Source organism: Pocillopora damicornis, chromosome 11, assembly GCF_964200805.1.
Source record: "Pocillopora damicornis chromosome 11, jaPocDami1.2, whole genome shotgun sequence".
Taxonomy (NCBI): domain Eukaryota; kingdom Metazoa; phylum Cnidaria; class Anthozoa; order Scleractinia; family Pocilloporidae; genus Pocillopora; species Pocillopora damicornis.
The window spans coordinates 22,145,729-22,172,228 of NC_142680.1; the positions used below are offsets into that span (position 1 = coordinate 22,145,729).

At 37.4% G+C, this 26,500-nt stretch overlaps 4 protein-coding genes across 4 annotated transcripts in view; 3 read left to right on the top strand and 1 right to left on the bottom strand.

Moving 5' to 3' along the window:
- Window positions 1-26,500, top strand: part of LOC113678410 (uncharacterized) — a 182,325-nt gene that overhangs the window by 49,014 nt on the left and 106,811 nt on the right. The window lies entirely within an intron of this gene.
- On the top strand, window positions 95-3,626 carry LOC149038281 (uncharacterized). The gene is made up of 5 exons (XM_089187233.1): window positions 95-470; window positions 798-853; window positions 1,460-1,566; window positions 1,734-1,842; window positions 2,099-3,626. The coding sequence occupies exons 1-5, from the start codon at window positions 102-104 to the stop codon at window positions 2,400-2,402; spliced, it is 945 nt and encodes a 314-aa protein (XP_089043359.1). The 5' UTR covers window positions 95-101; the 3' UTR covers window positions 2,403-3,626.
- Window positions 5,616-14,134, bottom strand: LOC149038282 (hsp70/Hsp90 co-chaperone CNS1 homolog). The gene is made up of 4 exons (XM_089187225.1): window positions 13,980-14,134; window positions 12,945-13,106; window positions 12,607-12,684; window positions 5,616-6,364 (listed from the first exon to the last, which is right to left on the bottom strand). Exons 1-4 carry the CDS (start codon window positions 14,074-14,076, stop codon window positions 6,267-6,269), a joined length of 435 nt encoding a protein of 144 aa, XP_089043351.1. The 5' UTR covers window positions 14,077-14,134; the 3' UTR covers window positions 5,616-6,266.
- LOC149038283 (uncharacterized) lies at window positions 14,508-17,624 on the top strand. The gene is made up of 3 exons (XM_089186448.1): window positions 14,508-14,541; window positions 16,775-16,939; window positions 17,407-17,624. The coding sequence occupies exons 1-3, from the start codon at window positions 14,508-14,510 to the stop codon at window positions 17,529-17,531; spliced, it is 324 nt and encodes a 107-aa protein (XP_089042574.1). The 3' UTR covers window positions 17,532-17,624.

Below are 26,500 nucleotides of genomic sequence, written 5' to 3' on the forward strand. Positions count from 1 at the left end.
AGTTTGACAGCGTCTTGGGGGAACCTCCAAGTGCACAACAAACAATTTGACTCTACTGCAGACGCTGCTGTGTTGATCTTTCGTTTAACTTTCGATCGAAAATGGCAAGTTCTAGAATTGGAAACGCCAGTACTTCAGAATTCCGCCTCGTTTTAACGAAACTTACTGAAGTTCAAAAGAAATTGGACACAACAGATCAATCGTCAGTCATGGCGCAGCTGAGACAAGTGAATGATTCACTTCAAATCGTTGAGGGAAACCAGACCGATATTTCTGATGCCATCCTTAACAAGCTGCAGAGTATCGAGACGCGGATCGAGACCGGTTTCAAAGCCTTGGAGGAGAAGATTGCAGCTTTAGAAAGAAAAGTTGTGGACGGTCCTGCAATCGCAGAGGGAAGCGCTTTCGGAATGCTAACGCCACCAAGTTCTTCAAAGAAAAGAAAAATCGCCCACCATCCAGATCTCTCGGTGAGTAATCTTAGTCGACAACATATACGTTATTCTTAGTGCATGTTTCTTACGCAGCTTAGATTAATATGATGACTTGCTTTCAAAAATTTTGCGGCTTGCCAACCAAACTCGAGAGCTGGTTTTAAAATGCGCGCCATACAAATTTTCGTTTTTTCACACCTATTGTTTTTCTTGCCGCACAACCGCCTTTATATATGTTTGACAGACCGCTTGTGTCCTGTTTCAAAGGCGCCGAGGAATCTTTAATAATAATTTCTTCATTGTTCAGTTTGGAAATACATGGAACCCGCACTTTTAATACTAATGAACTGTTATCGTTCACAGCACTATGTTCGTTCAAAGATTGAACAGTTAGGCCTTGCATGGAACACTGACAAGAAGTAAGCCTCAGCTTAATAAATCATGTTTAAAGTTATATAATATAAGCGGTAAAATTTCCGTACAGCCCCATCCTACATTATGCATTCAGTTCTTGAACAGAGAAAACAATGACAAAAACAATACATTTCCATTGGGAAAACAGATTTGTTTTACAATGGTATGGGGCTGTGCGGAAACTTTACCATATAAGCTAATGTAGAAACAAAAAGTTGTTGAAAAGTTAAAAAAAAATGTTTTTTGCTTGAAATGTCTTCCTTTGGATGCTCAAAAAAAATTTGATGGTGAGCTAGCTGGCTGATTGTGTAGCTTGTTGTAGACATTTGGGGCTGAGCTCTTCATCAGTGGAAGTCAAAAGATGATATGTTGTTGAGAAAGATCTCTGGGCCATGAGAGACAGAAAGTAACTTTCTCAACAAAACATCACCTGCTGATCAGACTTCCACTGTTGAATGGCTAAGCCCAAACATTTGGAACAAAAAATTTTTTAATCTGCACTTTATACTTGAGCACAAGAACTCTGTTTTATCCTGTTTTAACTCAAAAGTTATCTTTCGCAGTTAGATTTTCAGATTATTAATGGATGGGATTATTTCAATTTCTTACAGAGAGAATGAACCACCAAACCTAGCTGTAGTAGCCACCATCTTGAAAGAGGTCAAAGAAGTAGAGCAGATTCAAAATGATTCTCTTTGTACAGAAAGAAGAATTCTAGGTATGATTGAATGGGGATTGTTTTGCCAAATAAACACAATTTGTCTTTAACTTTGGGTTGAATTTTTTTGAAACAAGTGCCCCATCTTGCCCCTTGCTCACTACAACCCTGAAAACTGACAATCTTTTTCATATAACTGATTGTGGCGTACTTACCTTTTCTTTCAGATGCTATTTCTCAAAACTTTGCATCATCAAAGAAACGTAGACGACAGGAAGAAAATGGTACTTACGAGCATTATCAGAGGGAGCAAAAGAAGCGACAAAGAATTAAAAGGATAAAAAAATTTGTTTGGCTCTTTAACACTCTATTATCTTATCAGCTTGTATGTTTGAGTAAATTTCAAAAGGTTTGAATTCAAGTTTGATCTAAAAACAGGGTAAGGTTCAAATTACACTGTAGATCTGCTGATACAAAACATTTTATGCCGAGAACAACTCTGACCAGTGACACAAGGGCTTTATAAATGTTTTATTGTAGGAATTGCTCACCATTCGGTATTATAAAAACTTATTTCACATTTTCCCTTTTAGAAACTGGATAAGAGACTCAAAGTGGCAAGTGAAGAAGAGAAGAGACAACCAATTTTTGAGGCCCTGCATCCTAGTCTTGTCTCCTCAGACGAGTCTAATGAAGAAGATCCCACATCAATGGTAACAAGGCCCCTTACCTGGAGGACAGAAGAAGTTACCAACTTCTTCCATATACTAGACCAGAGGTATAAGTTTTCCATGACAAATCAGCAAAAGAGGCAGTCAGTGAACAGAAGGGTTGGTAGACCAAGTCATAGAAATAGTAGAGAGATCCCAGAAAAATTGCTCTGGGCCACCACCTAAATTTAATTTTAATTTTAGTATACAGTCACTCAACTCTCTTCCCTAGGACCATCTCTTATGAAGTTGCTACATTTCTACCCAATTATACAGATGATGTAGGTCTACCATCTCCATTCCTTTAATTCTGTCTGAATTTAGTTTTTAATTTGACAATTTGCTGATTTCAATTTTCTCACAAGAAACCACCTTAGTTAACAAATGTGAAGTGAGACTTCTGTACAATCATGGTTGATTGCAAGAGAGTTTGAAGACTGTAAACATATACATGTATAACATGTAATATCTTGAGCAATTTAAGTAATTGAGCAGCCTACATTTAAGTTATTGTCAGTGGATAGTGAAATCAGTTTCTAGAATATTTTGCCTTCCCTGACCACCATTTGGCACTTATGTCCAGGATTGAATGCAGGTGTTTTTTGGCAAACAATTCACATTATATGAATAGATTTTTGAACATTATCACACTACATTATCACAGAATTGTGCATTTAAGTGAATTTTTATTAATGAGAGAAATTTATCATGCTCATTTTAAAGAGCCCAAAATCCTTGACATATCTGCTATTTTAGGGGTGGCTGCAATTTTCATTCTTCCTTTTAGAGTTCTCTTGTTCTCCATCAGATGGAGTACTCCAAGATTTTCTCAGTCCAAGTAAATATTTTCTCTTTAAGTTAATATTTTAGAAGTTTCAATGATTTTCAAATTTGGCTCAAAGTGTCATAATTAATATATCAGAGTCAAAGATACATCCAGCCTTCACAGTTAAGGTTTAAGAAAATTCTGTGTTTGAATTGCAGCTAGTTGTATTTTTAGTCAATTAAATTTATTCTTCAGTTGCAATTTCAAACATTAGAAGTTTTTAAAATAGATCTAAGGTATAAAATTAAATGTAAGGTGGTATTCTCAGAATGTTGCCTTGATTCCCTCAGCACATGAAGTTCACATAATTATATTTTATTCGAACCTTGACACTCATTTTTGCAAATTGTTTATAGTTTGTATATATAGACCCGCACATAATTTTTCAGACAGTCATCCTTCCAATTTTATAACATCAGTTATACTTTACGGGTTAAGTTTTGCCTCTTGGCTTTAGAGAGAAAAAATGTGTAAAGTGAAATAAGGATGACAAACATGATTGTTATCAGGCTCCGTTTTGGACTCTGAATAAATTGTACCACTAACATCATTGTGCATTAATAAACTTGATAAGAATTATTAAAGGAGTGCTAATCCTGTCTGGGAAAGGGAAATAGGACAAAATGCTTTGAGAACCTGCAGTAGAGCTGAGTCCAGGAAGTGAAATTTAACGAACAGTAATTAACCGTGCGGCGGTAAACGCGGGAAAATGCATCCCTTGCACGAATTCACCGTTACAGAAAATACCGGAAAATGCATGCTTTCGACTGGTTAATACCAGTGAACATAACGTTGGAATGCGCAAAATGGCTGTAAATGGCAGAATACATGTTGTTTTCCGTAGATTAACCGAACAACAATAAAAGGTAAAACGCCTGAAAATGCGTTTTCACGAAATTTCTCGAATTCACTATTGCGGAAAAACGTTGGAAAATGCATGCTTTCGACTGGATAATTCTTGTGAACATTTCGTTCACCGGGCGTAAAATGGTTGCGAACAAAAGAAAACATGGCATTTTCTATGCGTTATACGAACTGCAAACTCTGGAAAATATTATGTTTTTCCATATTTACACACATTAACCTTCCCGGAAAATGCGTGTTTTCAGCTGTTAACTCCGGTGAATACGTTGTTGTTCACTCGGAAAATACCAATGAACGAAAGGAAAACACGCTGTTTGCCATGTGTTAACCGAGCGGTTAATGCCGGAAAATGAATTGTTTACCTGCATTTACCGCGAAGGAAAACTACCGAATAATGGAACGAATACTGGGATTCACCGATGCGAAAACGCGCAGAAAACGTCGGATTTTCCGTAGGCAAAACACGGGTAAACGATAGTAAATTGCCACGTTTTCCGTAAATTCAACCTTCGTTTTCAGTACGGTGAACGCTTGTTTTTTTGCCGTGTGGCTTTTTTTAAATCACCCAGATTGTAATAAGCATTGCCAAGATTGCCATAAGCAACACCCTCCCCATGCTTGCCTCCTACTTCTTTAGCTATTTTAAGATGTAGGTTGTGGTACTCTATGGCTTTTTTGAAATCACCCAGACTTAAATAAGCATTGCCAAGATTGCCATAAGCTTTACCCTCTCCATGCTTGTCTCTTACTTCTTTAGCTATTTTAAGACGTAGGTTGGAGTACTCTATGGCTTTTTTGAAATCACCCAGACGGTGATAAGCATTGCCAAGATTGCCATAAGCGTTACCCTCCCCATGCTTGTCTCCTACTTCTTTAGCTATTTTAAGATGTAGGTTGTGGTACTCTATGGCTTTTTTTAAGTCACCCAGACTAAAATAAGCATTGCCAAGACTGCCATAAGCGTTACCCTCCCCATGCTTGTCTCCGACTTCTTTAGCTATTTTAAGATATAGGTTGAGGTACTCTATAGCTTCTTCTCCCTGATTATGGAGATCTATGACTTTCTTGACATCACCTGAACTTGCACTACCGTGGTCATGACTAATAGGATCTTTTTCCTCCATGGACTTATCTCCCACTTCATTGACAGACTGAAGTCTTAATGACGACAAAATCCTATTGTTTTTGTCAATCTTTTTTATGTTAAGGGTTAAAAATGTGGAAAAAACAAAAAAAGATTATGTTTCTGATCATATTGATATGTAATAGTCCATTTTAACATTTGCGTGCTTGGTTCCCAAACCTCTGAACAAGAGCCATGATTAAGGGTGACCTTGTTATGATAAAAACATTGCAGCTTTTTAAATGCAAACTACTTTGTTATTATCGTTTCTAGATACTGGTCTCTATCACAACAAGGTCACCTTCAGCCTCACTCCAAATCAAAGGCTTGGCAACTAAGTACACAAGTATAAAATGGCCCATTAGGAGGGCTTTGCATGAAAAGTAGATGATTTATCAACATTTAGTCTTAAAGTCAGTTATGAAGTAAATCCACACTTCAAACAATGTTTTTTCTGTGTGCAGCCTCAAACTTTAACGCGAAATATCTAGATTTAATCCCTAGTTTCCAAAAACTGAGCAGCACTTGCTCAATTTTTAAATTAATATAGCTTTAACATCAGACAAATGTTTCACAGCAGTGGAAGAAATGAGTCCACAACACAAATACATGTCTTTAAAATTGTTATTTGTCCATAGGAAAGCACAACGAAAGTTTCTGAGTCTCTAAGTAGAGGCAAAAGGTCGAAGGCAAGAAAATCTGCATAAGATATGTAAACATTACCGAGCTTTTTGTTTTGGCTTGTTTTAGAGAGATCATCTACCCAAGTACTATGTATAAACTGGATGAATATTAGTCTTCTAACCCTTTAACTCCCGTGAGTGACCAAAAGAGAATTTCTCCTTACAATAGCAATACAATATCAATCAGATAAATGTTGAGAGTAAAAAAAAAATATTAATTTCAAAATAGTTAGTTGATGCAATACTGAATTCTCTGTACTAACATTACAAGAATTGTATGGTTGACAGTAAGGATAATTACAAATTTGGTCTGGGAAATTAAAGGGTTATTTAAACTAATGTACCAGTTATTGGCATGGATAGTAGAACTAAGTCAAATTGGCCAAAAGGAGTAATTTCATTAATAAGTCATGAGGTAATAACTTCTCCTATGTTTTTAATCACACACACTTAAAGTATATGAGCTTACAAGTTCCCATCATAATTAATACCCTTCTTTGTACTTTCTCCCTTGAAACATCAAATTATGGAAACTTTTTCCATTATACCTGCGGTTAAAAATGAAAGATTCCTTCAAAGGATACAGCTAGTCCCTTATCACACCAAGTGATTGCTTCTTCAAATCTCTTTAATTCAACACAAGCAGTGGCTCCTGTAGGCAACAACACAAAGAAGCATACTATTACTGTAGCTCAATTCTGAGAAAAGAACCTGAAACCATTGAAGTCATTACAGACCAGAAGAAAAAAAAAAGGACAAAACAAAACAGTACAAAAAAACTAAACGGAAAAAAAAAAACAGGCCCTATTAGGTTTCAGTTAGATTTAATTAACTTTACAGACAACTGATACTTCTAAGAACACTTAAATTGGGATCAACAACTCCCACAAAAACACTCAAAGTTAGGTAACTCCTGATCCTTCTTTTTAAAACAGCTAGATAGTGACTTAAGGGCGCGTCCATGAGAGCACCGGGTAGTCGTGGTACATGCCATCTCACTGATTTCGATGAAACTTTGTCAGTTTAAAGGGTCTACCCCAAAACTCAAAAAAACAGACTGGTTTCTGTTTTGGTTTTTTCCAGGTGGAGATAGACAACCCCCCGGTTTTTCTTGGTTTTCACCAAGGAAATCGCTTCAAATAGGTAAAATGTATGAAGCTCTCACTGCGATGGTATTTAACCGATTACTTTGAGAATTTTCACACATATTTTTACATCCTTAGTTAATGGCCGCCGCGAGTATCAGTCAGTTTGATTGACGGCTTGTCAATCAACAGAGGCAAATATACGACTGTGTTTTTAGACTTTTCGATTCATCTAAATATTTTACAACTTTGAGGTCAAATATCTCCCGTTGCCAGAAAGCTACAACACTAATCTTAATTACCCTTTATAACCCATCATTTCATCGCTGAAAATCATCAAAAATCTTTCGGTACTACCGTATTTTTGTCTTGGATGCCTTTTAAAATCTGCGACTGTGACAAGTTTCTCTCAACTACACCTGTCACGCAATTCTTGCTCTAGGCAGTCACTTGACAAAATAAACCTACATTTTTTAGCTATTTATACAAGTTGATTGGTCAAGAAAGGTGAAAAATGTGAAAAACTTTCGAGATTTTTTATAGGAATGGAAAATTTCACGTTTAGAGAGATGCATGTTTACGGAAGATCAATGGGAAAATCGTAGCGTTTCTTTCTTCAGTCGTTTATTACTTTGAAGATTTGCTAAAATCAGGACATAGGGCTCTTGTACAGAATAAAACATTCACTAGCCTATACTTTGATCGTCTATTATCATTATCGCACAGTTTTCAATAAGGAAACTGTAACAGGAGAGGGGATTTTAAAGTCACATGTCGCCTGCTTGTTGACGTACAAGTTCCCGAGTGTAACAACTTCGGCTTTTCCATACCGCGAATGACGGGAAACTCTGCCCCCCGTTTTTGTTAGGAAATATCAATGGCCGCATAAATTAATTAACTACGCCATGTTTCCAGAAAATAAGACCGGAAAATGTTTTTTCCACTTTCCACCATCAAGAAATTCCACGTATAGGAATAGTATTTGTAGGGTCACTGCGTGACCTTTTATGAGAAGTAAAAATTGTTCATCTTTTTTTTTTCAAGAAGACAATTCTAGAAAGTTCCTAATCCTTCTGTTATCTTATTTTCCTGTTTTTCGATTGCAAATATCATCTGCATTTGCTATTATTTTCGGTGATTGCCATGGCCTTTCCTGCGTGTACGTGCGAGCTAGGACTCTTCCGAGTTTCTCTGGCTGGTGTCGGGCTTATGTGTGTAGGTCTGGTTCAAAAGATATCTGCACGCTGCAAGACGGGTTCCTAGGTTTTCTCCTTTTTCTTTATTTGTATTTTCATTCTCTTGCTTGCATTATCACACATTTATGTTTTTTTATTCCCTCAGCACGTTCCCTCAGATTTGGAAGTAGGCCATGAAAAGTCAATATTGACCAGAACTGAAATCCTTTTCTATCACTATTTTTTTCAGAGAACCCCCGTCATTTGTGACTTTATTTCTCAAGAAAATGTATTTTTATTTGCTATTTATTTCCATTAGAACATGAAACTAGGTCCTGATAAGTTTTTTTGTCTCGTGACTCCCAAAAACTGTGTTTGCGACAACATCAATTGAGAAATCAAAGACAATTACGCCTGAGAAATTCGCTTGTAGCCTTCTACCCGCAGAAGGCAACTCCATATAATGAAACGTTCTAAGACCTCTGTAAACTAGAGACATTGGGTGATGTTGAGGAGTGAAATATTTACACTAAATCTGTGACCCTTAAACGGATCACGTACTCTTACGTGTAACGTCCGGAAAATGTCACGCATGTATAACACCGTAGGCGCACCTGGCGTATTCTATCCACTGACTTCAATAGTAAAGACACAACTTATTTACTATTTGTATATGAGCAAGCTTATTTACCCTACTTGAAAAAATCCTTGATGAAGTCTACTATTGTCAGACGAAACGCGTGGGAGATAAAAACAAGTTTTTACTTTCTGAGTTCGTGCAGTGATGCTCACTAGTTTGTTCCGTCAAACATGCTTTTAATGTGAAGTCACTTCGACCTCGACAGAAAAACTAAGCTCACCCTGTCATAATCAATGGTTTGATACCGTAAGTACCAATTTAGGTACATCATTGGGCTTTGATCACAATGATGAAAAAAATGTGCGTTTCTTCACGCTCGCCACGTTTATTCTTTGGAAAATTTTTTTTTACTCGAGGGCGATTTCGCTTAGCTTGGCGCGTCTTGACTCTGGCCGACGAGAATTATCGAGGTGAACTCCATGAAATTCTAGTCAAATGTTTTAAAAACTTTGTCTACCCTTGATTTGCACGCAGAAAAAAAAGGCAAATCCCGAACGGTATTTCAAAACACTTTATTCACTAGTCAATTTATGAACTGTTTCATAGCAGCCCGAGGAAAAAGAAAAATTGAAACAACCGGCGTATCGGTCAAATGAATTCCAATTTTTTCAACAAGGAGTTGGTAAGTTCATTTTTCCTGGTAAATTTAAGTGGGGGTCATTTTTTTGTGACAGCCGATCAAAGATAGACATCTCTGAAACGTCTCTGAAACTCTTTTTAAAAAGAGCGTACACTTTCGGTAATATTTTCCTCCTTCTAGCAAGAGCGCAACAGACATTGTTAAACCTATGTAGTGTAGGTGTATCAGTTGTATTACGTCTTCATAGTGATGCCATATAAGAAATCGAGAGTCTAAAAAGCCCTCAATTCAATCTAACACTCGAATTGATAAAGTCAAGATGGTGCAGTTGTCTTGTTCATTTCCAACTAACTGTACAACAAAATGTTACTTTTCTCGCGCTTGCCAGGGACGGCAACAGCTCATACCTCTAAATTCGTGGGTATACAGCTTAAAAAAAAAAAAAAAACATTTGAGAGACGTCGATGTATCCCAAACATGCGTTTCGTCCGAGATGGAGCTTATTCTAGCGCGTATTGGCTTATTTGGAGATTACGAAGGCCGCGATTTCACGATGTACCTCAAATATCGTGCACAATTTGGTGTGAGATTCAGACCTTCGGGTTCGTAAATGCCAGTTTCCTCCTCATAAAAATCGGAGACATAAAGTGAGAGAGAGATGAATCTGCAGATGGCAGAAGAAATCAAAGCTGGTGGCGAGTCTTTCTGGTGGCCGCAAGCTGACTGTAAACCTAAATAGAACGCGTACTGTAGCTGCTATCTTAGAGTCGACAATGAATAAGGAAGAAGGGCAAGAAGAGCGCTCACATAGATAGAGGTGGGCGATCCTCCCTCTGACTAAAGAACTGCGACAAGTTTATAGCGCAGACCAACTGGCACAGTTTGAAGCACCTCAGGGTCTCACTACGCTCATCACATTAGAAACCTTCAGCAAACTAGTCGTAGAAGCGGGTGGTTATCAGCACAGATTTCTGAACGCAGGTCATCGCGAGAACTAAACCCAATCCGTCATAGACGGAACAAGAAAGCGAGATATTCTTGCTAAAAGGATGTATCAAGACGTTTCAGTCAATGGCTGCCATCCAAATGTACCTGACAAAGACAGACACAGTGAAGTCGACAAAAAAATTCCGCCTAGGATAAGATCAAGAGGAAATGGACTAAGACCGGCTTGCCATTCTATAGGGGACGGCTACGTTCGAGGACGGACCTCAGGTAAAAATTTTGACGAACAATCCTTAACTAGCCAAGAGGACTTTGGATGGGCTCTTTGGAAAACACAAAAAACAGCCACCTTTTCTCAGAAAGCAGGGAATTATCTCCTAGACGTGTGCTGGGCAAGGGAGGAAACTAGTAAGGCAACCGCCTCTAATGTGATTTCCCAAATATCGAGAGAGTTTAAGAGACGACACCAGCCAGAAATGTTGTCTAAGACTGACCGGTTGATACAGCAGCAAATCGCTCTAAACTTCAGCCGGTTATCTGCTGTAACAAAAATTGGTTTATTGATGAGGTACCCCTCTGTAAATATGAATGAGGACGGAGAGGCCGATGCCAATGATCTAGCTTCCGAATTCGAAACTGACCGAACAAGGCAGAAGATAAGGAGGGACCTTGCAAAATTTAGACGAAGACTGCAGGAGAGGGTACAGCTGCTATTAAGCTAAAAAAATAAAAAAGACATTCGCATCTCACTTTTCTTTCATATTTATTGTCTTTGCTCACGAAAACAACTGGCTATGTCTTGGGATTTCATCAAGGGAAATTTGCAGGAAGGCTACTCGTCAAATTACTGCTGGCTCATTCTTATTTAAAAATTTTACAAGTCACGCAATTAAACGCCCGCAACACTCGATCTAGAGAGATGTAGATTTATATGTAGTAATAGAATGCATGAAAAAATATGCAGATATTTTACGATCGAAACAGGTAAATAATCATAGAGATCTGCAGATTATTCTGAAATTGTTATCTAGCAGATAGCATGAACAACGCGCTTATATAATTCCTACGGAGAGTCTTTGGGTCACACAACAGATGTTAGCATAGCGGAGTTCTGTATGTAAATGTTCGATGGCGGTAAGTGACAACGTCAACACTATTTTAATTTTATTTTCGGGATAGAAGCACAGTTTTTAGTCCGATAGAACAATTTATATTTGCTCTCGAGCGAGAGCGCAGAATTTCTCGTCTGTGAAAGCCGAAGTTGTAGCACACTGGAACATGTAGTGATATCAGCCAACCCGCAGCATGTGACTTTAAAATCTCCTAAAATGAGCAGTGATGATGATAAACAATCAAATTATAGACTAATGAATGTTTTGTGCCGTACAAAAGCCATATCTGCTGATTTTTAGCAAATCTTCAAAGTAATAAACTAACCGAAGAAAGAAACGCTACGATTTTCCCATTGATTTTTCGTCTACATGTATCTCGAAAGTTTTTCTGGAAAGTTTTTCACAATTTTCACCTTTCTTGATCAATCATCTTGTATAAAAAGAGCTAAAAAATGTAGGTTTATTTTTTCAAGTGACCGCTTAGAGCAAGAATTGCTTGACAGGTGAAGTTGAGAGAAACTTGTCAGAGTCGCAGATTTTAAAAGGCATCCAAGACAAAAATACCGTAGTGCCCAAAGATTTTTTTGATGATTTTCAGAGATGAAATGATGGGTTATAAAGGGTAATTAAGATTAGTGTTGTAGCTTTCTAGCAACGGGAGATATTTGACCTCAAAGTTGTAAAATATTTAGATGAATCGAAAAGTCTAAAAACACAGTCGTATATTTGCCTCTGTTGATTGACAAGCCGTCAATCAAACTGACTGATACTCGCAGCAGACATTAACTAAGGATGAAAAAATATGTGTGCAAATCTTCAAAGTAATCGGTTAAATAACATCGCAGTGAGAGCTTCATACATTTTACCTATTTGAAGCGATTTCCTTGGTGAAAACCAAGAAAAACCGGGGGGATGGTCTATCTCCCCCCGGAAAAAAAACCAAAACAGAAACCAGTTTGTCGTTTTGAGTTTTGGGGTGGACCCTTTAAACTGGCAAAGTTTCATTGAAATCGGTGAGATGGCATGTAGCACGACCGCCCGGTGCTCTCGTGGACACGCTCTTAACATATTTGACACCTGTGACTCATTGGACTTAAGGAACTAAAATATTCATGCTGAAATTTACTTTGCATTCCGCATTGAGTTCCTCACCCCGTTCAAAATAATATTCTCATCATGATTAATGGAAGTAATGGCGTAGCAGCCAAGAGCTGGATTCAAATGTACATCAGGGTGGTCTCGACCTCTTAATTAAAGTCCATTGAGACAAGATTGAACTCTGTTTAACCTCATTTAACCTTAGAGTGTTGAGTTCTTTTTTTATTCTTATTATTATAGTATAGCTAACATATCTAACCTCTCACAATTGCCTTGAAGAAAGTTGGATTTAACTCAATGGCTGCTTCTGCATCCCTTAGTGAATCCTGGTGATTTCCTGTTATTGAAATAAATATCTCTGATTAGCCATACATGTTGCAAACCAATTACCATTACTATAATTTTGAGAAAAACTTGTGATGCTCGTTGATATCTGGGGTAAGAGATTACTTCTTTGTATATTTGAGAGGCCAAGATAAGATGTAAATTTTTCCGGGCATGCATTCAAAATTATCACCTTGTTCAGAAAACTACTACTGACAACTCAATAGCTTCAAAATAGCAAAAAAATGCATATTAAAGCTCTCATCATCTTACCAAGTTTAGAATATGCAATAGCCCTGTTGTTGTGCAGTTTGGCCTTCAGTTCCTTCTCGTTGCAGTTCATTTTAATTCCTTTGGTGTAAAAATGAATAGCATTGATGAAATCTCCTTTCTTGAAGGCCTCATTACCCTCATCTCTATAAACATCAGCTGTGGCTGCAAAGAAAAAATAAAATAATTCGAAAAAAAAATTAAAAACAGGTGTCAAAGTCTGTGGTCGTAGTTCATAATTATTAGAGTATAATCAGAGCTGCCAAGATCTGGAGATTTAAAATCTGCAGATTTTCAATAGTTATGATGATGCCAATGATGTAGGTGACATCATGGGTAAGAATAACAATGAGAATTAAGCATCACTCAACTTGAGGCAAACCCCTGGGCATTTAAATTTTTGGAGATAGGTTTCCTAAAATTTCCATTCCCTGGGAAAAATTAATAAAATGTTCAAATGCCCCACACAATTTTATGTAAAAGGCGAAATAATTAGCAATTTGACTTTCAACTAGTTGATCAAGCTTTAAAAACTAATTGACCAAGCTTAAAAACCTAGATCTTGAAGCCTTATTTCTTCTGAGCCATTTGTTAGTGAAAGTACACTATCTATCTTAAACACCTCCATATTCAATGATAATTAACACTTGTACTCTACTGGAAATTAGATGTGACAGTTTTTATTCAAATTCCCTAACGCCAGTCAGGCAGGGTTAAACCCCCCCCCCCCCACCCTCTTTGGCTTGGATGAAGATCAAATGCCTGTGGGTTGCTCGAGGAGACTTATAACTTATTATAACTTTGTGTTATTGCTTTGAACTGTTAGAAAAGAAAATAGCAAAAGTTTCTGTGTTATAGATCTTCTCAATTAACAGCATATTGTAATCATAAAAGAGAGTCATGACTGGTCAAATATCCTTTAAAGTGGTCATACAGTGTATGTATCCTTTTCCACATCTGCTTGCATTCTTGAAAGTGATCCTGATCAAATAGAAATTGTTCTAACAATTACTGAAGCCGAAGTTCAACCTAGCTCACCTCGTAAAGTGTCCTCGTCAAAATTTGGTGCATTTTCTTTGTCAGGTAAGTCTTCATTTTCACATGGAACTTTAATTGAACTTCTTCCTGTAGCCATAGCAACTGTGAGAAGACTGATGCTTCTTACAAAGTTGTTCTTTTATGTCATCCTAGCCTGATAAAAAAGGTGATTGAAAATGGTTCTAAACATCAGCTCAACATATTACTCAGTTGCAAAATAAATATTTTTTCCCTTCTGAGAATGGGAGGGATACATAGACACAAAATCAGAAGCCAATTAAGAGCTAATGTCAACATGCATCAGACAAACGGCGGCAAGTCACCCAAATTCGTTTTCTCTTCTACTTTCATATTTTGTAGCCCAATATGTCCTAATAAGCGCAAGCAGTTTACTCCAAATTTGACATCAAAATAATTCTGATGCCTCTTTGAAAAGAGAAAAAGGCTTGAACAGTACACATCACGAGATCTTTGGCTATGTTACAAAAGAATACTCTATGCCCTAGAAGTGCACATATCGAGTTCCGGATGCACTTGAAAAGTCTGTTTAACAAATGCAGACGTACAGTTATTTTAATCTCTACCAAATTATGTCAAGACGAACAAAACAAAAAAAAGTACAGCCGTCCTGCCTCAAAGCAGGACAGATTTTGTCAGCATAAAAATCTGACAGATCAGTGCCTAAAGTTTTTATAGGTAAATAACCACTTTACGTAAATTTTACGAGGTGAGACTGACAGCTCGTACCCTTGCGAACTGAATTCCCAGTTTTCTGGGAATTCCTAGGAATTCTCAAAAATTCCCAATTATGCAAATGACCCTTGCAAACTGAATTCCCAGTTTTCTGGGAATTTCTGGGAATTCCTAGGAATTCCTAGGAATTCTCAAAAATTCCCATCTATGCAAATTAACTCTGATTTAAAAAGCTTGGAATTACTGGGAATTTCTGGGAAAGGAAGACTCCAGTTTTGTGAGGACTTGGAATCCCTAGGAATTCCTAAGAATTCTCAGCTTTACAAACTACCTATAATTTAAGAAGTGTGGAACTCTTGGGAATTGCTGGGAATTGAATTTGAGGCAATTTTAATACCCTGAGGTCCACATAAATTCTAAGAAATTCTCAATACCTTGAATGTGAAGGTTTTAAGAAAAAGATTAATTTCAGAGGCTTAAAACTAATTGGCTCAATAAAAGGTATGCTATACAAAACTTACCAAGAGATATACATACAAGTACATGTTTATAACTTAAAGATCATAAAATTTATTACTCAAACTAAGTTTTAGTAAATCTTTATATTGATATGGATTTTCTCATGAACCAGCTGTCAGTTATGTTAAATGGAAATTGCCAACTTCCACAATAATTAACAATAATTACATTGTTATCTTACTTCCCTAACCTACATTACTGGTTGCCTTTGTTAGAAAACCTTGGAACAGTCAAGCTCAGTTGCCTCAAACACTGTCAGAGACTTTTTGTTGACAATACTTTTAGTAGAAATTTCATGCCTTAGACCAACAAATTCAACACCTAATTAATCTTTCTTTTTTCATGATTGTTGTTGCTGCTTTTTTTCAGTTTTTTGCTCTATTTTCATGACTAATTGCTGTAATTTGTTTTCCTGTTTTTATTCTTGCAAAACATTTTTGTAAGAGTTCCAATACTTGTAGATCATCCACACACTTTGCAAACATTTGGCATGCAGACAAGACAGAAGTAGTCAATGTACCCTTTGAGGAAAAACACCTTTTATATGACGTCTTCAATTTACTTTATTTGAAACTCTGATCTGAAAATATTTGTCAACAAGACTTGTTAGTAGTGAGAAGTACCAACCAAGTTTCCTTTCATAACTTAATTTCTTAAATGTCCCAATCACTGGATCTCCCAAAAAAATATTACATCCTTTTATTTTTGGTGCAAATTACAAGTCCTTCTTTATATAAAAATGAAAAATGCTAGTCACACTTCAGTAATAACAGCTCTTAAGTTTACTTGTTGTTCTTCTCTGTCTGTCAGCTATCAACAAAATTGTTTTATACTTCGGGCAGTGCATAACTATTTGTGGACCAGAGTTCCAACGCACCTCTGTAATCGCATATAGCTACTCCTGTCTCTTGTACAAATGTTTCTCCTTTGTAAGACGCACTCTACTCTGTTGTCAATACTGCTTTAAGTTCAGTGGAAACGACTGACTGAGGAATCGAGATGGCGGTGTTGGAACGTGTTGCTGAACGCTTGCTACGGTCAAGCTTTGTAGATTTAGGTACTGGTACACTGGGATCATCTATGTATCTCTTACACTTCCGAATGTGGTATCCTTCTTTTATAAATATGAGGGTAAAAGACGATTTGTAGTAGCATTCAAAACTGTGATTGGCTTCTGTTATTTCTCACCTTTGCCATTAACACAACTCAAGTGAGTTTCGAGTCTTTGTTTCCTCGACAACTTTCGGCCACAAATCGTGCCTTTGTAATACGATCGATTCTTGTCGATTATTTCTACATAGAGTGAGCTCACATCTTTATTTATATCACCAAGCTATCCATCTTCTAGAAGCAGAGAACCGGTCGGAGAAGTCAAAATAAAGTTGGGCGCTTCTCTTAACACTGCAATCGGCAAGCCAGCGGATTCACTTTGCTAGCCAATGACAAGTCCTAAAAGATCCACGTGATCATGCCCGTGATCGGAAACAAAGAAGACTCCATTTGGCGCTCATCTTTGAATGTACTTTTCATCGGTTGATCGCTTTTCTCAACTGTTTTGCTTAATATAACATTTCTAAAGATAGCTTTTATTCTGGTTCAATGGGAAAACGAGAATAGCGTGAGTGTTGTAAAAGAGAAGAAAGTCGTTGGCGCCGTGGAGTTAAAAGTAGGGACAACAGTTGACATATGGACCGGTACAAACAAGGGTCGAGTGGCCATCTGTAAAGCTACGATTTTGAAAGTTTGTGGTGAGTAAAAATTGCGATATTCGTTGTGATCAAAATCTTATAAAAGAATAGATGTAGCGGGTTGAATTAAGCTTACATAACGCTCGGCGCAACTGAAACTAGAATAATTCTGAGAATCGAGTCGGTCACTTGCATGCCGCAGTTTCTTAAGCTTATGCTTTACAATGAAATAAACCTATCAGTAAGGTCTCAAGATTCCTCTAGTCACGTTTGGGAACATTCAAGATTCATAACAAACTTTAGTACATAAAGAAGCCCTCCTTGGTAAAAACAAAATAATGTATTCAGCCCTTTTTTAGTAAAATCCATGAGAGAGATGTACTAACTCCAATATAAAAGTCACTCAATATAACACAGATTTCTCAATTTGAGAATCCAATGAATGCCCTTTTCCTCATAGCCATCTTAAAAGCCTGGTCTGAGCTTTAAACATACATATTTTAATATATTTTTTTTTTCAAATTCAGATGTCAAGGAATCCAGATACAAAATGGTCAAGGTTCTTGTTGATAACCTCATTCAAGGCCAACTCATTGTGAGTCCAGGAAAAAAAATACAAACAGTACAAACAGCAGCTAAGTTTGCAGTTTAGGATAACTTCATTCTAATTTATTGTTACAGTTATAACAAGATTTTAATCATAAAATCAATTTTATTTGTCTGTAATTAGCCCCTTCACTCCCAAGAATATAACTATATAAATATAACTTAGGATATTGTATTTTTTGGAAAAGAATCAACAGATTTTATTCACAATTTGTGTCAAACCAAATTTAATGATTGATTAGAACTATTTTATACGAATAGCTATAATTGAGGATTAATCCGTATGAAGTTTTCAAGAAAAGAAAAATAAATCAAATTCCATCCTAATATTACCACACATTGATGTTAATAATTAATCAAAAATATTTTACATGTACGCCTTAATCAAGCTTTTAAATAAATTTCATTGAATACTTGAATTTTAGCTGGGTTTTTTTAATTTAAAGTATTTATTTTATATCATTAGCCTCAAATTTTTGCTTAAAATTCCCAGTAATTCTTAAACATTCCTAAAAATTCCCAAAAATGCCCAGAAATTCTCAGAAATTCCTAGGAATTTTTTAGATTTACAGCTTTTCAGGGAAAGTCATTGGTTCTCTGAGTTGGAATTCCTAGGAATTCCAAGTCCTGTTGGCTATAAACTTGGAATTTCTGGGAATTTCTGGGAATTTCTAGGAATTTCTAGGTTTTTAGAACCAGAGTTGTTATGGTTGGGAATTCCTAGGAATTCCTAGGAATTCCTAGGAATTCCCAGTCCGAATTTACCGTGAAAATTCACACCTTTATTCTTAGGAATTCCTAGGAATTCCTAGGATTTTCCTAGGAATTCCTAGGAATTCCAAAAGCCATTTCGCAAGGGTAGTTGGCAAATCACATCTTTTGTTTTTAGGTGCTGACAGGGTTGGTGGGGGAGGTTGGGGAGGAGGCGATCAGAAATGGGTGAGGATGCTTGTCATACCTTTCAGGGGTCTAAATCAGTGATCTGGTACCTTTTATGGTGTCTCCAACTTTAGTGGACTGCCAGAGACCTAGCTGGTACCTTTTAAGATGTTTTTCGCTCAATAAAATACCTGAAATAAGCATTTAATAAGCACTAGGACGATTTTAATGATCTGACTTGGGCCTCTAGAGCACATCGATGAAGAAGTTCTTATTTTTGGGATTTTTCAATTTTTTTGAGTTTAAATTGATACTTGATAGGGGTAGATATCTGTTGTTGCCACTCCCACACGGATAAGACTCAGGTACCTTTTATAATTTTATAGGGGTCGTTTTCGAAATTCCGGCGCGCATCCTCGCCCTCTTATATATAGGGGTTCCCGGGGGTGCTGATACGTGCAGCACACTTGAAATTTAGCAAAGGCAAATTTTGATGTGATTTTCGGTGAAGAGAAAAGAGTTTTGTCAGCGTCTTGTAGCTACTGCGGAAGGGCCCTTTACCACTGTGTGCTTAATTACGCGTCCCGCCAGATTGCGGGAAGCCTACAAAGTGCTCAGACATTAGTATAGAAAACTCCGCCTCTGTCTAGATTTTTGAAAATTTCAAGATTTACAAAAGACAGTCCTAATTGACTGAGATAAATTGGGCAAAAAATCATGATCTGTATGTTGCAAGTTCGTATAATTCGTAACAGAAGCAATTGAAATTATTTAAACCAGAGGCTGTAGTAGGTAGTTAGGTGAAGTCTGTATTTAAGCAGTGGCCCATCCAGACCCTGAGCTTATAATCCCGGATTTCTCACATGAAGCGACTTGGTATTACTACTCCTCCCTAGACATGATGACAGTCCACCCCATGGTTATCCCCCCCCTCCCCCCTCCCCCCTCCCTCTTCCCTCCTGTCATTTCATCAGGTTCCCCTGACTAATTTCTGCTACCCATTTATACTCTTGGGTGGAGAGGGGTACTATGAGAGTAAATTATTTTGCACAAAAACAAAACACATGACCTGGCCAGGTTACAAATGCAGATCTCTTGACCCTGACTCCACCTCACTAATCATAAGGCCACCATGTCTCCATAAGGGGGGAGAGTTTATGGTAAATCCTTTCTCATAAGAAACAACTTTTGCAAAACCAAAGTAAAATTCTCTTAGCTGATTTTTAAATAGGGATTACTGGTCAAAACTTACAAAATGTGTAAGTTTTTTATTCAATTTTCTCCAGTTGAACCCGACATCCATATTTGTGCAGCTGGCTGTTAGTTCAACTGGACACTTATGACAGGGAAAACAATGAAATATATACACTAATGCATGTTGGTGTATGTTGATATGGATTTCAATTTGGTACAGGTGCTGATGTTTGTGGTTTACCAGTATATGTATATTAAACTAATTGTTTTTGCAATCATTTCATGTTTACACTGTTTTGTGCACAGAATTGATTTGTCTTTGATGCTAACTTTAACTATCCTGATAATCCAGACTAGTTGTTTTTCAAATATCATAAAATCCTTGCTGGCTGTCTTCACGTACAAAAAATTTCAAGAAATGTAGAGGAACAAGAAAATCAATTGTTCTGGAATTCAAAATAGCCTTAGATACATGTACAGTGTAGATCACATTTTCGAAAGCCAGTACTAACTTCTTACTAACCATTCGAGCACGAGTCTTTACTAGGGAATATTGGCCCAAGGTTACGGCAGTATAGAAATGTCATAGTGCCAATATTTCTCAGTACAGCTCACGAAAGCAAGGTGATACTCATGCATTAATGTCACTCGCACTAAACTAGTTTATTGGGAATTTTCTGGCTTCCAAGTAAAAACATAGACATGCGTAGCATGCAAGATTTATTTTTTTGTGACCGGGTGGGATGAGATGGGACACTTTGTGTACCTAATGTTTTTATTTTTGTAACAGAAAAAGAGCATAACTTTATAAAAGATCGAAAATATTGCATTACTTCACCTTAAGAGAAAGAGATAAAAAAGGTAACTTAGCTTAACTCACACAGGTATCTTGTGGTTTATTTTCTCTATTGTCTAAATACTTCTAAGCAAAAATAAAATGGATGGGTGCCACGCTTACTGTTTTCTCCTTCGCAGCAGTTGTTTGGTCTCGTCACACAACGCCATCTATTCCCCGACGGAGAGAGAGCGCGTAGCGTGATGAGACCAAATAATAGTTGCGAAAGAGACCACGCTTACTGCCGTTCCTCTACCAGAGAGAAAATCAAAATTATTCGTCTACAGTTAGATGCCTGAAAAATATAATTCCATGTAATTCTATTACGAAAATTAAACCGAAACTCTGTTGTATCTCCAATAGACTCTAACCAAAGATATATTGCGATCTCGACCAATGAAGATACATTTCACAAGACAAAAGGATAATATTTGAGAGAGGACTCCTTGATTGGTTGTTGCCTATCTGGCCTTTTCCCACTCTGTGTGAAATACTTTATAAAATTCAGGTTGTTTACAAGGAATAAACACGCGATTGGATTAAGTTCAAGGTAGTTAGAAGCCGAGTTTATTCGTAGAAAAAGTAAAAACGCGGGAGAATTGCGTTAAAAGTTCACTATCGGTAGCAGTTAGTGTGAATTTTTTCCAGTGGGGTTGGACTTTGCGATTAGAATACGTGATTAAATGCAGATTGTTTACAAGGAAATGACACGCGATGAAGCGAAGTTTAATTTGGCAAAATGGAATTTTAATTGGCGAAATAAAATTTGTAATCAGTAGACTAGGTCAGGGAAGCAAAATAAAAAGAAATATACATATCCCAAAAATCTGCACACTCCCTCCCCTACTGCCTCCTTCTTCTTGCTTTTCTGATGGTAATTCCGTTTCTAAGTATTGATTCACTCTATTTGAGACAACAAGGTAGTTTTCCATTACCAGAAATCCGAGATATCGATCATACTTGACCTCTCCAGGCCTTGGCCTAGAAACAATTATAAAGAAATGTGTGGGATAAAAAATAAATGTTCAAAATCTTCAAGGATCTTTCATTTTCTAGTCAAGATCTTCAGAGGTCTTTTATTTTCTTTCCAAGATCTTTACGGATCTTCAAAATTTTCCTGCCAAGATCGCTCAGGATCTATTTCTGTCTGTCATTTCAAACTAAACTTATAGATAAATATTCGCCACCCAGAATGTCTTCAATGAAAATCACCAACGGGTAACACTCATGATTTTATGTGGAACGAGCAAATGCAATTAGGCAATCTCATTTCAAATTTTCGTTGAATTTCCAACTCGAGTTATGACGAACAAGAACGAGGAGCATGTGGTTTACTCGTTAATTTATGTAGGACAAAAAAAAGAGCAAAGAAGACGATCATTTATTCCAAAATCTATGTGTGAGCTGGATTTCAGCTTATTTTCATTTTCTACAGGTGTGCTGATAAATATTCAGTTACGCTGTGTTCTTAATATAACCTACATTTTTTCAAAAGAGGTCAAATGATGTGTTAAAGAATTCGTATTTTGATTTGTCGCCTTAAAATTTTCTCTGACTTAAAATACCTGCCAAGTTTTGTATCATTTAATAAGCAAGGAGCGTTTTACATCTTCCCCTCGAAACGTGTGTTTGTGACAACTGCTTCCTCTTTCAATTTCTATAATGCGAACAGGATGTAACACGTAGACGGTTGTTTATAATCAATAATCGATAACATTTTCATAACTTGCTCTTGTCTGCGATCATATGGTCTAGTGTGTTGTTGCCGGCTCACTTTGCTGAAAGACCTATATGAAACCAAGACCCCACGCCTCATACCGGATTGTCTATATTTTACAATGTAATAAGTTTTTCTTTGTTAATACAAACTGGCAATGTTATTGATGGAACACTGCGAGTGGGTGAGACAAAAATCCTCTTGGTCTTATTAATTGTTTCAGAGCTTACCTTAAAACGACGTTTCGTCAGCGATGGAGCGTTGAATTCGTCCTTAAGAACCTGTTAAATTTGTAAAATTTTGCAAGACCGAAGTTATTTGGATGAGTTCTTCAGAAGGTGACTTATAACACGAACGGTGTCGAGAGGGTACTCTTTTCCTAGTGGTCTCACGACGCAGGAATATTTGATTTTATTCCTCTGAAATTTAGCTCGCGATAACCTAGAAGCAACGCTTCGAGCTGGGGATGGCGAGCGTTAAAAATTTCTCGCTGCCACCAAAATGATGCAAATGACTCACTTTTTGTTTCACGACCATAATGATGTTTTTACCATTGCGTGACATTCTTAGGAAAACCAAAAGTTGATGACGCACTGTGAACTTTCCCGAGGAAATGAGTCATAAATAGTGAATAACACACGGGCGCGCGTAGATGCGAATTTGGTTGATGGAATACAATTCAAGCGCGTGAAAAATTGCCTAATGTTCACGTAGTGCAATGATTGGGTATATTCTAATGGACTTTGGACGTTTTTTTTATGGTACGTGATGGAACGTGAGTTGTTAGGCGTGTTCGTTGCGCGTAAAGGAGCCGTAAAAACACGTTTGACTTAAAAATAATACAAAAAAATGAAATGCGAAACTTTCATGTCCCGATAAATCTCGATCTTAATCAACGAGGCTCTCGCGAAGACCACAAACCACCACACTTATCAAATGAGCCCAAGATTTCTGGTTAATTTTATTCTTTGTGCACAGCCCCCTGATCCATGACATCATCTATAAAAACATAGGTATACGTAGCATGGGCGGGTTGAGATGGGACACTTTGTGTACCTAATGTTTTCATTTTTGTAACAGAAAAAGAGCATGACCTTCAAACGGAGGAAAATATCGCGTTACTTCACCTTGTCTGAACTCACACCACAGGCAGCCCAAACTCCAGCTGCGAGATGATCATCTTGCGAAATAAAATTCATGGTGATTTTTTTCGGATTTTTTCGGATTTTCTTTATCTGGCGAGTTGTGCCGTATCTTGACTTTCCCCACAGGCTCGTCAAATTCAAACAAGGAGTGAAAGTACTAGGCAATACCACAAACCAATGAATAGTCTACTGGGTTATTTATGATCCAACTGCTTTTTATTCGCCATGTCTTTCTGCTCATTTCTCATAAGGCGGGAAAAGCAAAGTGGATAGAGAAGCGCAGCGTGCGTAGCCGACCGGTTAAACAGGTTTTTTTACAGTACAAAATAACCAACTGTACACATGTGATATATATACATATATTCGCGTTATTTGAACTCTACCTTGTGCAGTTGGATTATAAAACCAAATTGTCTTGTTGTACCCCTCACCGACGCGGCACCACAATTTCCTTAGAAACTAAACCCAGTTATTCATACGTTGTTGATTACAATGCCTGTAGCTGGTGCGAGGCCAAAAGCAACAAAAATATACTTTTAGACTGCGCTTGGAGTAGAAATCTCCCAAAAACTCAGCATATTTCGTATACAAAAACCTTAACATTACTAAAATACTTCTCGAGCGCTTCACATGACTCTCACTTTCATTCGATCTGATTAGTTATACTTTAATTTTATTATTTTTACATTTTTTTATTATTTTACGTTTTTCTAGTCTATCGAGTTCATGTTCCATTCAAAGCCGTTTTCTTTTTGATTAGTGTTCTTTGTTTGAAAGAAATTTGATCATATGAATTAACGTTTAAGCGTTTGACGAAAATGAAATACCGTATGCATAAATCAATTGATTGAACAGCTCGTTAAAAGGAAATGTGTAGCAGCGCGAGAGGAGAATTAACAATCAGATCTTGGGAGTTAAGGGGTTTAAGTCTTTTGGAGTGATAGAATTATCACTAGTTCTTCGGATTAGACAGAGATACTCTACTAGATTAAATCGTTTTGTAAAGAATCCTTTTACGGTGGCATATATGCGTTGGTAACGAAAATCTGAAAAGGAGAGGCGAACATTAATTAATATGACATGAGCCCCAAAAAATGTTTAGCGAAGGCGTTCATCAATCAACAAAAAAGTCTTCCTCGGCGTTACTTCCTGGTTCCCAGAAAAGAGTATGCGTAGCCTCCATGCAAAAGTTTTAAACTGCTTTCCCCTACGAAGGAGACTGTCAGCGTAGCTCAGTTCAATGAAGAATAGCTTTGTAAAATGAGTTTAAAACATTTGCGCTCGTTTTCTACTCACTTTGAATTAGAAATGTGAATTCAAACTTTCTGCGTCTGAACGCAGTCTCGTCTGGCAACCACGATCGCAAAACACCTTAGCGATCTCGTGTTTACCAATTTGTTCACCTTCCCTGGAAATGGTTTCTTGTTGCTGTTCACCTTCCTCGAGTGTAACATCAAGGACACCACTGTCTTTTACCGCACCTACAAGAGTGGGCATCTCCACTTGTCCTGTTTGCAGTTGATTATCAAGGACATTCGTCTCAACCATACCAGTTACTCCCGCCTGCAGGCCACTGAGGGAGAGAAGCAGGGCCAGGAAGCAGGAGAGGGACCACTGTGGATTTTTTTTTTGCCATTCCTTGAAGTATCCTTACAAATGTAGGACATACTGAACTAAAAACTAAGATGTGTGGGAATGATTTTGAATTCAGAAAACTATTGCTTTACTTTTCAAAAAAATATTTTCAACCTGGCAACAATAGAAGAATATCTTCCATAAAGTAATGACCTAGGCACAAACAGATGACTTTTGCCACCTCAAGTCATAGTGACTCAGAAGAGCTACGATCTCATCTTACTCTATTATTTTATTATTATTTCTTAATCCCGACCGACAAACCAAGAACACTACACAATGACCTGGCCAGGTTTCGAACCCAGACCTCTTGACCCGGAGTCCACTAACCATTACGCCATCGCGAATGTTCTAAGTCCGGTTCGTATAAGCTGATTGGTCAGTTTTGCCGTGATGTTATTGGCTGTAAGACTCAAGTAGCGTAAGTCGGTCGTGATTGATCTGATTCCATCCGCTAGTAAAGTTCGGTCGTTCTGTTCGTTTCATTTGTAGTGTTAACGTCATCAATGAGTCGTTTGCACGGTGCCAGTAGTAGTTAACACCTGTTGAGGGGAGTCTGGTCCGCGCACGTAAACCAGCTTTTCAGAGTTGGTCTTTGAAAGTAGTTAATACTGTAGGTTAGGCATTTTGCAGAGTCCCAGTCTATAATGTGCTTCGTATAAACCGCTCTGTCTGTTCTTCGGTTCGTCTTTGTCTTTCACGTTTGTTCTTAATTGACGTAGTGTGGTGATGAGTTTGTGGGCGACGTGGATATTGAAGAGTTTTAGGATGTACAAGATGTTCTCATACATGCCCTTTATGTACGGTATGGTTGCTGTAGTCGTAGGAGTTGCGTTGTGGTTTGTTTGGGTAGTTGCAATAGGTGGGTGAATGTTTCGTCGGATGAAGTCGGCGTTGTAGTTGTTCTTTGACAGGGAGCGGTTTATTAGATGAATTGCTCCGACTGCCAAGCTTTCTACACCGGAGAGACTGGCAGAAACCTCACAACAAGACTTGTGTGAACACATGCGGGCGAAGAGGAAACGTGATGTCAACAATCACATTGCTGAACATCATCAACTTACGACACTCACCCGATCAGATTGCACTATCACATTTTACACTTGCCGATGAAATTCATTACGATTGAACACATTTGATTATTTATAAGGATATGCTTCAATTGCTACCACGCGAATAAACCCAGGATTGTTTTCAGTTAAGCAAATAATGAGCACTAAGGAAAACTTGTCGTTTATATAACTGTATAGTATAGTTATAGTGTATATAGTATAATAATAGTTTAATAGTTGAGGTTGATGTGTGCAACTGCTTTTTATTCATGCGCCGAAAGGGACCGTCAGATGAATATCCAGCACTGGAAAAGGTTCATGTGCGTTTTCAGATTCGCACGTATACGTTAACTTAATTATAGGATGTTTACGTGTATGCTATTGATTTGGAAAAAAACTAAGGTCAATTCAGGTCAAGAGCATGCAAAAGACCAGGGTGATATAACAGAAACAACCAACTGATCTTTTTATTTTTTGTGAGAACGTGAGAAAATACATTTATTAATGCCGGGTCTACTCGTGAAAAAATAAACAAAAGTTGTTATATTTCCTGTCAGT

Coding starts and splice junctions, on each gene's coding strand:
- LOC149038282 (XM_089187225.1), bottom strand. CDS start 14,076: ATGGCTACAGGAAGAAGTTCAATTAAAGTTCCATGTGAAAATGAAGAC. Junction 12,685..12,944: donor TATTGCATATTCTAAACTTG/GTAAGATGATGA, acceptor TTTCAATAACAG/GAAATCACCAGGATTCACTA. Junction 6,365..12,606: donor CTTCAAGGCAATTGTGAGAG/GTTAGATATGTT, acceptor TGTTGCCTACAG/GAGCCACTGCTTGTGTTGAA.
- LOC149038281 (XM_089187233.1), top strand. CDS start 102: ATGGCAAGTTCTAGAATTGGAAACGCCAGTACTTCAGAATTCCGCCTC. Junction 471..797: donor CCCACCATCCAGATCTCTCG/GTGAGTAATCTT, acceptor TATCGTTCACAG/CACTATGTTCGTTCAAAGAT. Junction 854..1,459: donor GCATGGAACACTGACAAGAA/GTAAGCCTCAGC, acceptor AATTTCTTACAG/AGAGAATGAACCACCAAACC.
- LOC149038283 (XM_089186448.1), top strand. CDS start 14,508: ATGCACTTGAAAAGTCTGTTTAACAAATGCAGAC. Junction 14,542..16,774: donor TCTGTTTAACAAATGCAGAC/GTACAGTTATTT, acceptor TTCTAAAGATAG/CTTTTATTCTGGTTCAATGG. Junction 16,940..17,406: donor TACGATTTTGAAAGTTTGTG/GTGAGTAAAAAT, acceptor TTTCAAATTCAG/ATGTCAAGGAATCCAGATAC.